The sequence below is a fragment of the Sceloporus occidentalis genome, unplaced genomic scaffold (assembly GCF_023333645.1).
Source record: "Sceloporus occidentalis isolate IW3139 unplaced genomic scaffold, rSceOcc1.0.p SCAF_9, whole genome shotgun sequence".
NCBI lineage: Eukaryota > Metazoa > Chordata > Lepidosauria > Squamata > Phrynosomatidae > Sceloporus > Sceloporus occidentalis.
The window spans coordinates 37,282,170-37,295,782 of record NW_028316989.1 but is presented as its reverse complement, the minus strand read 5'-3'; the positions used below and the strand labels follow the sequence as shown (position 1 = coordinate 37,295,782).

General features: G+C 38.0%; 1 protein-coding gene across 1 annotated transcript in view; it reads left to right on the top strand.

Moving 5' to 3' along the window:
• LOC149307282 (centrosomal protein of 152 kDa-like) overlaps positions 1–13,613 on the top strand; it is a 49,381-nt gene that overhangs the window by 14,386 nt on the left and 21,382 nt on the right. Inside the window, exons 7-13 of the mRNA XM_089538809.1 lie at positions 1,214–1,354; positions 2,366–2,505; positions 3,693–3,893; positions 5,053–5,200; positions 6,566–6,657; positions 9,718–9,875; positions 11,587–11,785. Of these exons, the coding sequence (XP_089394935.1) occupies positions 1,214–1,354; positions 2,366–2,505; positions 3,693–3,893; positions 5,053–5,200; positions 6,566–6,657; positions 9,718–9,875; positions 11,587–11,785 (1,079 nt within the window). The remainder of the gene's footprint in view (positions 1–1,213; positions 1,355–2,365; positions 2,506–3,692; positions 3,894–5,052; positions 5,201–6,565; positions 6,658–9,717; positions 9,876–11,586; positions 11,786–13,613) is intronic.

Here is a 13,613-nt window from a genome sequence, read left to right as displayed (position 1 = left end):
CCCAGGTTTTACCCTTGACTTATCCATGGGTCATATCAAAATCTATAATTTTGTTCCCAAAACCTGCCTTTCATTGACATGAGGTCAATTTATAATCGAGTATATACAATATCTCTGTCCGCCAGTAATAATATTTGGGCAACGCCAAGTTCTGTTGCAGTATGGGTAAAAATTACCCAGCTATAGCCAAAACAATGTACATTGCAGAGTATAAAAACAAAACCCCCCAGTTATTAACATTAGCAGAGCACTGGCCACTTTTCACACTTAAAAAGAAAACAATCATACAGTTGATTCATCCAAAGTTCCTAGAGGCTTTTGTATTCAGTTATAATATATATGCATTATAATACAGCATCCACCCATGCACACACACACACACACACACACATATACACACACAGCTCTCTGACTTATAATCAACTTCAAAGTCTGTTTCATAGCTCCAAACTTAATCCACACACAGAGCAATCAAACACACTGCTGCTTCAACCCATAACTCTCAACCAGCTGAACAAGTTGTCAACTCTCAATTGTCACCTGTCAATCAGAATATTTTTCTGTTGTTTAAAGACATATTACACCTACAACCTCTTACCTGCCAATCAAGTGGTAAGTAGAATTTGGTATGGGGAGCAACCAGTTCTGTAGCTTACCCAGAGTTCTGCATCATGATTAAGCAAAGGGTTCTAGGGCAGGGACCTCAATGTATTAACCCACGAAGATTAAAAAAAAAATCATTTATTTGAAGCCTCATGTCCAGACTGTAGTAATTGATATTTAAATAGATATGACAGTGTCGTTTTCACTTAATTGTTTGAACTGTTATAGTGAGATACAGTAGTTGAAGTGCTAAGCAGTAGAATTACAGTATTGTTGTCACAGGTGTTTTTGGGTATTGGATAGGAGGAGCTATGTAAAATGGTATAGGGAACCCTTCGCCCTTCAGATGTTCGGGACTGTGCTTCTTCATAATTCATTGCCATTTCGTCCAAAACTAGGGAAGGTCTACAAGTTTCCTACTTCCTTTTCTGTTTAACAAACGAAAACACAAAATTCAAGATATAGCTGACAGGATTTATAGTAAAGTTCATTAATTCTGCTGAGATATATTTATTTCCTTCAAGAATGCTATTTTGTGGCTTGATTTATGTAAGTTGAGAATACCATGCACATTCTGATTCCTGACATTTGAAACTATCTGTATTGACAGATTCTTCTGAAAACATGCAGATTCTACAACTTCAGATTATTAATAAAGCAAAAGAACGAAAACTGGAGGAACTTAACAAACAGCTGGAAGATAGAGCACAGCAGATTAGATATCTGTCTCATCAGCTTGCTATTGTGAAAGGTAAATGCCAATCTTGGAGGTAAGGTTTGCAGAGGGTGAGTTGCATCCATTTGGAGGCTCATTGGAAGTAAAAGATGAAAATGGGGAAGATGTGAGTTTTTTTCTTGTTCTGAGGTAGGATGGGAGTATCAATACTTCAGTTAACTGGAGTAAAGTATGGCATGCTTGCAGTAATTGAAAAGCCACATATCTGTCTCCCACCCACCACCAAGTTCTAGACAGTTTGTAACCCTCTTTATAGTTGCCAAAAAACTAGTTAATATGTAATTCAAGTACTAGGGTAGCCAAATAAGATGGGTTATCTGGTAATATCCATGCCCAGTGCTTCCATGGGCATTGTTCCATAGAGTGTACACATATATCTATTGTGAGTTGCTTTCTTGGCTCAAAAGGTGACATTGATTTGGGTGTGGGTGTGTATATAAATGTTAATTGAACACTATTGGCTATTTTCCGTCTGGTAGCCATGATATTAATATCCATGATCTATCATCTCTCTTAGATGATAGAAGACTGAGAAGTTTACGTTAAACAAAATCATGGAACTTTGCTAATAAAACAAATAGAAGTGAGCCAATAGAAGTTTATTAAGAAAAATAAACAAGGAGCCAAACTATTGGCTTTCATTTCTGTTTTTAAAATATTTTTATATATTTTAATGCTTATATACCTGGGTTTGGAAACACATTATGTCTGCCTTCTTCCTCTGATATTCACTGCATTTGTAGTGTTTGTCACATTTCTTGTGATTTAGAGCTTGCTGTATTTAATGTTATTGTTGGCCTCAGATCTACTTTAACCTTGACTGGCACTACTTGGTTATTACATTGAAGTCTCAGGTTGAATCTGAAGCAGATGCCATTCAGAATTAGCTTTGTCATTTCTCTTTTTTGATCGATGAAAATATCAAACAAATGTTGGTGTTTTAATCTTTTCTTGGCCAAAGATATTTTGCAGTTTTTGAAAAAATGATGTATTGCAGTGGTATAAATATGTCTTTATTTTGTACAGATGAAAAGGATGGCATGTGTCTCAGTCTTCAGGAAAGTCAAAAAAACTATCAGAATGGCAAGGAAATAGAAATTCAACTTGAAGGCCAAATAAAAGCACTCAAAACCCAAATTCAAACACTAACTACCAACGAGGAGCAGGTAGATTAACAAGTTTATTTCTTTTCATTTTTAAAAATTCTGTTGATGTTCACATCATAACATATTTGCAACTGCTTGTGAAGGAACACTTAGGGTGAAGTGTGAGTTGAAACATAATTGTACTTGACATGAACACAACATATGATTTAGATAAAAACCCTGAGGTGTCAGGCTGTGGATAATAGGGCTCTGTTTCCCCACACTGCCCATTTCCACCCAAGCATATACACATACATACATTCCCATCTCCTCTACCCATCAAAGGGATAAGGTAATAAGCCTGCTCGGGATATAAAAGAAGACATCACACTATCTGTTTGCTATTGCAGCAATGCGGTGGGACACTGCTTTTCTAGAATTCTTCAGTTCTCTCCCCAACTCCATCCCAGTTCCCAGCTATGATAAGTCCATAGTGCTCTTGGGATCTAACTGTAGATAATGAGAAGAAGTCATGTTACAGCGCTTCAGTTTTCTTTCCTTCCTTCCCTGGTTTTCAGCAATTTTGAAGTGCTTATGAGATATTTGTGATGGTAGCTTGAAGTGGCTGAGATTGGTACATGGCAGGCTGACATTATTATTGGTTACTTACACTCTTCAAACCCACTACTCCAGGTCCTGAGCATGATAGGGAACATCACACAGATCAGTTCTATTGCACTGAAATGCATGCATGCTGAGCAGATGGAAGTGGAGCTGCCTTTTTTAAATTTAGTAATGCAGTTCACTTTACTTTTGATGCATAAAGAAAGTGTAATGATACCATAGAATAGACGGTTATTGGCCTGCAGATGTTCTTGGGCTGCCACTCTCATCAGCGCTTGACAGCATAGCCAATTGTGGGGATTGCTGGAAGTTGTAATCCAGAAACATCTGAAGAGTCAGAGTTGTCCACCCCTTCACTTTCCTCTGTTGGCACATGTGGGGTAGTACCTGTTCAGCAGCATTTTCTCCCAGGACATGTGTAAAACTGTAATAAAGACTTGATTGATAAAGAATGGTCGATTGTTGTACTAGTACATCAGCTCAAATTCTACAAGCATAGATGTTTTTCTCTTTTTTTACTGGATGTTTAGAATGGGTTTCTTTGTGGAATTTTATCTTGATTTACATTGATGATGGCTTGTGTCAAAGGAAGTCACAGAATCATTTTGATATGGTATAACTAATGCATGTGGTGTTTTTGGTAGCTGATCAAAAAAGCCAAAATAGCAGAAGTTGCTATGGAAAGCATGCAGCAGCAGCTCTTGGAACTTCGGCGGTCTGATGCTCTTCAGCGTGCAAGAGAGCAGCACGAGGCTGTTGTCGCAGCACTCAAACAGAAATATGAAGAACAAGTCATGTCTCTGCAGCAGAAACTTGATGCTAGCCATGTAGCACTGCAAGAGCAGGTCAGACTCTGTTGTTTGTAGAAGCAAATATATCAAAAAGAGTAGTTGTGAATGTTGGCTTGGAAGTAAGTTCCAGTATGACCAATGGAATTTATACCTAGATAGTGTTGTATAGGAATTTGGGGGACTGTAGTTGTGGATCAGATGCGACATGTTTACAGATCCTGGCATTGTAAGGTCTTAGTCGTACTTGTGCAGATAATGTCAATTTATAGATATATAAATGGTTTCCTTGCAATATTGGACAATCCACCACTTGAAATGAGCCAGGTGACAATATAGAACTAATACATGGTTTAGCATTCTTTCATTTGCCTGAGAAACATACAACTAGATTTTTATTTAAGTTAATAGAACTATTTTCTGAGTTTTCAAGTCATGTAAAACAATAAAGATAATTTTTTGCTACTGAAGACTTCCTTTATTGAACCCTGCCAAATTTAGTATTAACTTGCTTAGAGAGGTCTCAACCTTAGTTTTATAAATTAGGAGTGGAATCTAGTGATAAATCGCTAGGTGATTTGTAGTATATTGGCAAGGATTTTTGATTCCCTTCTCTTCCTTTTATCTAAATAGTACTGCTGAAGTACTTTTGGTACTCAAGTACAAATTCCTGGGCTCAGAATTTTTAATTGTAATTGTAGGCCTTCTGCCTGAGGTTTCCACTAGTGGATCGCTGATGTAAAGTAAAAATATTCAGTAAATACCAGAAATGATAATATTGGACCATGGTTTATTGAACAAAATTAAAGTGAGCCATGCAGTTGTCTCCTTGTAACAATCTCTCTTTCCTTTGAATTACAATCAAATCTTGATTAGGAGGGAGCTCTTAAATCATGGTTTTCTGCTTTGGATGTCATGAAGAACTGTGGTTTAAGCAAGTCAAGATAGTCTTGTCAAACAGAAATGCAGAAGGGGAGGGTGAGCAAACCACAGATGCATGGCTTGCTCCTGAGCCAATTAACCATACCTTATTGGATTGGGAAATGTTGGCATCTGAATTGCATCAAAATGTCATTTTGTATATTTATATTTTTAAAAATCCCAATGTTACAGAAGGAGAAAAAAAAAGAAGTATGCTTTTCTTGTAATCTTTAACTTTATTGGGATGGCCATGTATGCTACATGCCAGATAACACAGTACTGTATATCTTATCAGACAGAACTTTGCTGCCATCTAAAGGAACACGTGAAACAACTTGAAAGAACTCTTGAACAAAGCAAATTAGAAAAAAATGAAATGATTAGTCGGCTCTCAAGAAGCCTAGAAGAAAGTCAAAATCAATGTGCAAATCTCCTACAGACAGGTATGTCCTCTTGGCCTTATTTTTGTCAGTAAATCCTAAAATGAGAAACTCCAGAAATTTAAATAAGCATTTGCGTGAAGTCTTGAAGTGGTGTTTAAATGGTCATGATGGAGGTGCAGTTATCTGGCAAGTGGGTCAATTGCTTTGAGTACCAGATATTTTATACAAAAGGATTTACATCAGATTTTTTCTTAGATTGGCAGAAGAAGCACTTGGACCAGAAATCTGGTATACCTAAGTGAAAAGTGGCTTCTTGTGAGGATGGAAAGTTGTAAGAGAGGAAAACTATAAATTAAGTGTGTATAATAAAAGTAAATAAGCGTGACAGGCAATCCTTAAGTGACATTCTCCCTGCCAAATCTAGACTGAAAAATATTCCTGCTGGCTAAAGAAATCTTGTGAAACGCTTCTGCAAGAGTCATTAAATTTGCAACTGTACACACAAAGACATTTTGTTCCTTTAAAAAGGTTCTTTTTTTTAAACTTCAGTCTATTACCAAGTCGGCCTTGTTCCTCTTGTTGTCTGGCATGGTTTCACAGTTTCCGTTAGCTTAAAGGAAAGCAAATATTAGACACATTATAGTTACTCATCATTATTTTCATTTTGAAGAGAAGGAAAACCCCTAAAATAAATCTACATCAGTCTGAAGTGCTGGAAAAGTTGCTCTTTTAAATGGTGAGCTTGAATATCTTCCATTAAAATTTAGCCACATTGTCAATACTTTCTTCTAGGTAACTAACATTTTAGTACATTTTTAAAGGACAATTGGAAATGCTACCTCAGTAAAAAGAAGGAAGTAGGAGGGGGAAAAAAAGGAAATGCAGTGGCACCTTTAAGCTTTTGTTTTTTAAGCACAAGTTTTTGTTGATAGAAACCTACTTATTTGGATGCGGAGAGCCAGTGTAGCACTGTAGTTTGAGTGTTGTACTACAACTCTGGAGACCAGGATTTGATTTCTGCTAAGCCATGAAACCTGCTGTATGATCTTAGGCAAGTCAGACTCTCTCAGCCTCAGGGGAAAGCAATGGCAAACCTCATTTGAACAAATCAAATCAAGCAAAACAAATTGTCAAGAAAACTCATTATAGGGTTACCATAAGTTTGAAATGACTTGAAAGCACACAACAACAACAACAACAACCTGCTGGGTTTATAGCTACACAAACTCATGCTAAAATAATAATAAAAAAGTCTTAAAGGTGCCACCACATTTATTTATTTTTCCCCTTCCCTTCTGCTTTATTTTGCAAGAGACTAACATGGCTACTTCTTTTCAGACTGCCTTACGAAAGGTCACTTGGGTTTTTTCTCTTTAACAATTCTTATGTGATTTTTAAAAAGTAATTTCAGTTATTTCTCTCCAGGCTGGGTAAAGGAAACAAATCAGTTACGTATGCAGCTTCAACAAGCTCAGTCTGCCCACTTAATAAGTACTGAAATGAACAAGGCTCTGCAGGTTTGTTTATTTTCCTCTTGAAATATTGTAAAAGATTTGCTTGGACTAGTACAAAAGTGATAGAAGAATTTCCAAAAGAAAAGTGCCTCCAGTAAAGAATGTTGTTTTTATATGCTTTCCAAATTGTTTCCAACTTATGTTGTCCCTATTATGGCATTTTCTTGGCATGATTTGTTCAGAGGAGGATTACCTTTGCCACCTTTTCAGGCTGAGAAAGTGTGACATGCCCAAGATCACCCAGTTGGCTTCTGTGGCTGAGTGGGAATTTGTAGTTGTAGTCCGACTTTCAAACCACTACAGCAGGCTGGTAAAGAATATGACTCTGAATTTATAAGATGCATATTCCACTTTTCTACATGTGTGCCATCAAGTCCCCTGTCAATTTAAGGCAATCTCATTAATTTTTATTAGGCAAGGAATACTCGGAGGTGGTTTGCCTATTCCTTCCTCTGAAATATCACCTACATCATCTGGAATTTGGTGGTGGTCTCCCATCAAAGTACTAACTGGGGCTGATCCTGCTTAGTTTGTGAGATCATCCTTTAGACTGTTTATCCCCACCCCTTATCTTTTAAAAAAGAGAAACAATGTTTTTACTTATAAAGGCTGTCCAGCAAGTTCATTGTGGAAGTGAAATGTGAGGCCACTTTAAAATGTCATTTAAATTTATGTAACAGAGAAAATGGCACAATTCACCTTGACAGCCACTAGCTCTCTATATAGTTCTGGGAGCTTGGCTAGTAGGCAAGGCCATATGGGGTGGTGAAAGAGGCAGCATAAGGGGAGCTTGGGTCAGTTGAGTTAAACTTCCCCAGCCCCAGATAATGTTTTCGGAGAGTTCGTTTGGTTACGGTTGCGGGTCTGTTGGGATAAGTGTCAGAACTAGTTCAACTCTACCTCCAGACTCAGTAAATCAGGCTTCTGTGGATGATCAGCAAGCTTTGAATTCCTGAAGTTACAGAGATGCAGCTAGTCGGGCGTCCTGGACAGAACTGAAACCTAAGTACACATACATCAAACATTAGTCTATCATTAGCTCCACTTTACAAAATTGGTAGACTCAATCATTTCACGATTCTAAAAATAGTTGGTCTTCTTTAGTTGTTTTTAGTTCTTTCCCAGGCCAGCACTGCCTAGTTGTTCTAACTGTCGCAGCAGTTGATAACAGAGCCCTGAACAAGCCGAAAAGGAAAAACACCCCTATGCATTTCTTTACCAAGAATTCAGCAAAGCCCAATTACCGTATTCAACCCCCCTCTTTAAAACTGCCTATGTAGTCTATGTAGTTAATATATTTAAAATATATAAAAGCACACATTTTATTAGCTCTATAACCATTAATCCAACTAACAACAAATCTGCATTCCCCCCCCCCCCCCAAGATAACACAAACCAGTTTTCACACACAATATCAGCTAGCAGGAACAATGTATCATATTATGAATCTATAGCTATTTATAACACTATATATCAAAAGCATAAATATGTCCACCAACCTAACAGCAGTCCTACACAATACATCAGACTACCAAGTTTGTATCAAATGTATATCAGTTAGCACATATATCATATAAAATATATATTAGTTAAGTCACCTGATGTAAACTATTATATCCTTTTCATCCCACAGCATATTCATATAAAGCAAAACCTCCAAGTAAGGCATCATGACATAATGTCATACCTTCCTGTTGAAACCATGCATATCAGAATATCATACATCACAGTTAGATCAAATACATGATAAGATCCCCCAGCACAGGATTAGCCCAATCCTGATAGCAAGGCTGTTTGGTTGGTGTGAGCTGGGTGAAGTCTTGCTTACTTCTATGCTCTACTGTTTTCTCTACATTACTTGTATGCTCTACATTGGCACTAGCAAGATTTAAGGCATACTTAACAGTCATTCGTCTGACTCCATTTTCTTGAGTTCCAGAAATCATATTACTGTTGTCTCTGAGAGGTCATCCCTAAAAGCTTACATGTAATACTGTGTCATACTTTGATTCTTTCAAGAATCTACTTGTTATAACATCTGTCACCCTGAAATTATTCCATAATTAATTTTAAGACATTTTTAAGTAGCCCTCACAGAGCAAGCTACAGTTGAATAACTTCTCTGAAAGGGCAATTTCAAGAAGCTTGACATGCGTTTCTGTTTTGACTACCGTATATGTTTCCCATAATCTACATGCTTTCAGATGAGTTATCTGTTTCCCAGGCATAACAGCAAATAATCTTGTTATTATTTAAGGTTATAACCAATTTAATGTGGCACGAGTTTCTCTCAGCTAGAGTTCACTTCATCTGATACATGTATTCAAAGTGCATATTTATAGTGACCCATTCATAGTGTTTATGTTAACATTGTATAGAAATTATTAATTATACAAACTGGCAAATGTGAGCAAATATTTCCCAATAAAGAGTCACTGTATATTTGTCGTAAACAGAAGCATAAAGATTCAACTCTGATGACACTTGATCCTGCTTCATTGTTGAAATGAAGAAAATGTGTGGATCTGTTCAGTGGTATGAGAAATCCCAGTGGTGTCCAGTGTGGGAATAGTTAAATAAATGTTTAAGAGATAAAGAAAATTCATAACTGTACATCCAGCTGTTATTAGTTCATATGCCTAAGAGATAATGTCAGAAGTTACATTTAGAAGTTTGCATTCTGACTACAGTTGCCCCCTCCGTTTTCGCGGACCTGGAATCTGCGTCCCTCAGAAATACACGAGAGGCAAATGGAGGGCGACACACTGGGTTGCGCACCTGAGGCACGTGTGCGGCAGCGCATGCAGGAACATGCTGCCATTGCAGTCAGTAGAGGGACTCCAATATTGGTGGTTTTCTGTTTTTGCAGGGTGTGTGGTCCAGCATGGCTCACCTGTGAAAATGGAGAGGCGGTTGTACTTGTGCCTTCAAGTCATCTATTGACTTATGGTGACTCAATAAATGTAGGATAATTCTGTTATCAGCCTAGCCACTGGTATTAGTAGATTTATATTATTAGGTTGTGCTGGATTTGCTTATCCCTCTCTAATTTCTACATTTTAGGAAGAGCTAAAGGAACAAAAAGAAGAAATTCTTTTATATGAATCTGCAGCAAAACATGGTGTGTTTCTCAGTAACCCACATGAAGGATTGAATGAAATGTCTGATTCTTATGTTGATTTGGGTATTAAAAAGATCAACAAGAAAACAAGGCTGCACAGGTATGGAATGAAAACTTTTCTGATTTTTTTACAAGAATTAAACAGTGAAATGTTGCTCAAATCATATCATATATGCCCCCATTATACATTAGCTGTTCCAGTAAAACTGTTGTTGTGTTATACGGCTAACTGTAATGCCATTTTTTAAAATCCTATTTTTACATGGGGCTTACTCTCGTCTTGCATTTAGGGGACTGATCTGGCTAACATGTGCATAGTGTTAGCAATGCTATAGGACCAGGTGTTTCCAGTTCATTTTCTGAATACCTAAAATCCGCTCCATGATATGATACATTTTTTTTTCAGATTTGCACTAAGATTTACACAGATACACTAAGTAGCATTCACTTAAATATATATAAAAAAAATAAAGCCATAATTAAAACGTGAAAATAAGAACACTGGGAAAATGAGACATCAGAAAGCAAGTAATAACCATGAATTATTTCATTGGTAGAGAGTGCTCCAGACTGCTGGTCTGCTTAAATGTGCTCTTCAGTAGCTTCTGAAAAACTAACAGAGAAGTAGTAAATGAGGAGATTATTTTTTATTATGATTGCAGTGTCGATTGATAAAATATGAGTTATGGTAAGGAGTTAAAATGTTGATCACAGTTCAGCTCTACAAGACAAGTTGAAATTTAGTGGACCTTGCAAGTTGGCATGCAAACTCTCCACTTGTAGTTTTGACATGGAGTAAGCTGCTGTCTTAAGCTATTTAACGTGACATATAAATCAACCTCATGTTTAAGTTGAGGGCAGGTTTGGGGGCCAAAATTATGGACTTATATTTGAACTTTGGAGAAGCTGAGGATAAAACATTGGGGTCCAGCATAGGGTTTCTTAGATTTATAGCAGCTCTTTGGCATTTCTCCACTGTGCCAAACAGAGGATGATTCTCTGCCATGTCAGAGAAATGCGAAAGAGTCACTGTCAATGCCTTTTTTCTTCCCAGGCATTGTAAAAGGCTACTTGAGACAGTAGAAGAGATTGATCTTATTTTTTAAAGGTTCTTCTGGGACAAACTATGACAAGAGCTCCCCACCCATAATAAAGACCTTTAGCTAACCCTGTGATGCAGCAGTTCAAAAAACCAATGGGATTCTAGGCTGCCACAAGAGAAATATAGTGTCTAGATCAAGGGAAGTAATAGTGCCACTGTATTCTGCTTTGGTCAGGCCTCACCTGGAATACTGTGTCGAATTCTGGGCACCGCAGTTTAAAACTGAGAAGCCGGAGCGTGTCCAGAGGAGGGTGACAAAAATGGTGAAAGGTCTGGAAACCATGCCCTATGCGGAGAGACATAGGGAGCTGGGTATATTTAGCTTGGAGAAGAGACGGTTAAGAGGTCATATGATAGCCTGTTTAAATATTTGAAGGATAGAGCATGCTTGTTTTCTACTGCTTCAGAGCAATGGATTCAAACTACAGGAAAAGAGACTCCATCTCAACATTAGGAGGAACGTCCTGACAGTAAAGGCTGTTCAACAGTGGAACACACTCCCTTGGAGTGTAGTGGAGTCTCCTTCTTTGGAGGTCTTTAAACAGAGGCTGGATGGCCATCTGTCAGGGGTGCTTTGATTGTGAGTTTCTGCATGACAGAATGGAGTTGGACTGGATGGCTCTTGTTGCCTCTTTCAACTCTATGATGCTATGATTCTTTGATTCCATGAAACTAATTTCTCCCTCCTGACTTAAAAAAACCTCAACAGTCCTACAGAGCATAAAGAAGCAGACAGAGGACTTTCTAAAGATGAGATCATCTTAGAGTTAAAGGATGAAATGGAACGTTTGCTGAGAAGTAACAAATCGAAGAGGAACCGAGTTTCTCAGTTGCAAAATGAGCTTGAAGATTGCCAGAGGACAATAGATGAGTTGAAGCAGCAGCTGGTGAAAACAAATGTTCATGAGGTTTGTTTGTTTTTCATATGTTTAGAAACATAGATGTTATTTCCTCCACCTTGCTACAACTGAAGAAGCTTTTTTGTGTGTGTGTGCCTTCAAGTGACTCGTCACCTTTTGACTTATGCTGGTCATATGGGTTTTCTTAGGCAAGGAATACTCAGAGATGGTTTTGTTAGTTCCTTCCTCTGAATGTAGCCCACAGCACCTGGTATTTATTGGCAGTCACTCATCCAAGTACTAACCAGGGCTGATCCTACTTATCTTCTGAGATCAGACAGGATCTTTAGGGTACAGCCTTTAGGATACAGTTGGCCCTCACAACCACAGATGCAGCAAACCATAGTTCGAAAATATTCACACACACAAAAATTTCTAAACAGCAAACCTGGATTTTGCCATTTTATATAAGGGATGCCATTTTACTACACTATTGTATATAATGGGCTTGAGCATCCAACCGGGGGTCCTGGAACCAAACTCTAGCGGATACTGAGGATTTGCTGTTCAACACCATCTGCAAAATTGTGTGAGTTCTACCCTTGATATAAACAGACACTCATGATAACATAACTTCAGAATTTCTAGTGAGGTGCTGTTCATTCTGCCCCTTGTGGAGCTAGTATCCATAATATGCTGTGGGTTTCTATGGCCAAAGCATTGCCTGTGGGAAGCCCACAAGTAGGACATGGTGTGCAACAGCACCAGTGCCACCTTTACCTCATCTGTATTCTTCAGCAACAAACATAACAGAATCATACTTGTTCTGGCTGGTACAGTCAGCCCTCCTTATCCATGGATTTTTTTATCTACAGATTCAAGCATACACAGCTTGAAAATATTCCAAAACAGTATAAATTCCAAATAGCAAACCTTGATTTTTCATTTTATATATGGTACACCATTTTGCTTGGCCATTATATTTAATGGGACGTGAGCATCCACAGGTTTTGTTACTCACGGGGGATCCTGGAACCAAACCACAGCAGATAACAAGGTCCCACCGTATATCTCCCTTTAGCTAAATAAGAAAAAGGTACCTAGTATATACAGCCAGCTTGGTGTGATAGTTTGAGCGCTGAACTGAGTGACCTTGGGCAGATCACACTGTCATAGCCTCAGAAGAAGGCAAAGGCAAACCTCCTCTGAACATACTTTGCCAAGAAAATACCATGATACCTTGAGATTCCCATATGTTTGAAGCAACTTGAAAGCACACAACAATAACCTAGCATATAGGATATTGAAGTGGATTTAAAATAATCCAAATCCACAGTGCTGCAGTTCAGGCCTTTTTCTGTAGTTGTGCTCTCTGGGGCAGCAGAGGATGTATTATTGCTCTCTTCTGTGTTTGAAGACTGCTATCATGTTTCTGAGAATGAATGTGCTGTAGTGGTTTGAGTGTTAGACTAAGACTCCTAATATGGTATAGGAGGAGGTCATTGAGGTGGGGTGACACCATGAGTTTAATGCACTGTATTACACCAACCCTAATGATTCCACTGTAACCTACTTGCTTCACCCTAGTATGTATAGCTTTGTGATATAAGGTTTTATATTTTAGCTTGCCTGTCTGCAACATAATTATTAAGTTGGATCTAGCATAAATAGCAATCTATTTTTTCCCCTTACCTTTCCAAATAAAACGACCCCCTTTCATTTGGATGTTGGATCCATTATTGCTACAGTACTAGATTCAATGCTTGATTCCTTGATTTTATATTATGATTCTGGTATTTTGTCTGTGGCTCTCAGTTCAGTTGGCAACGTTTTGTCCTTGAATCCTAGAGCCTTTGAGCTGTCTGGAGTATGTCTGGAAAGGGGATTGGCAAACAAC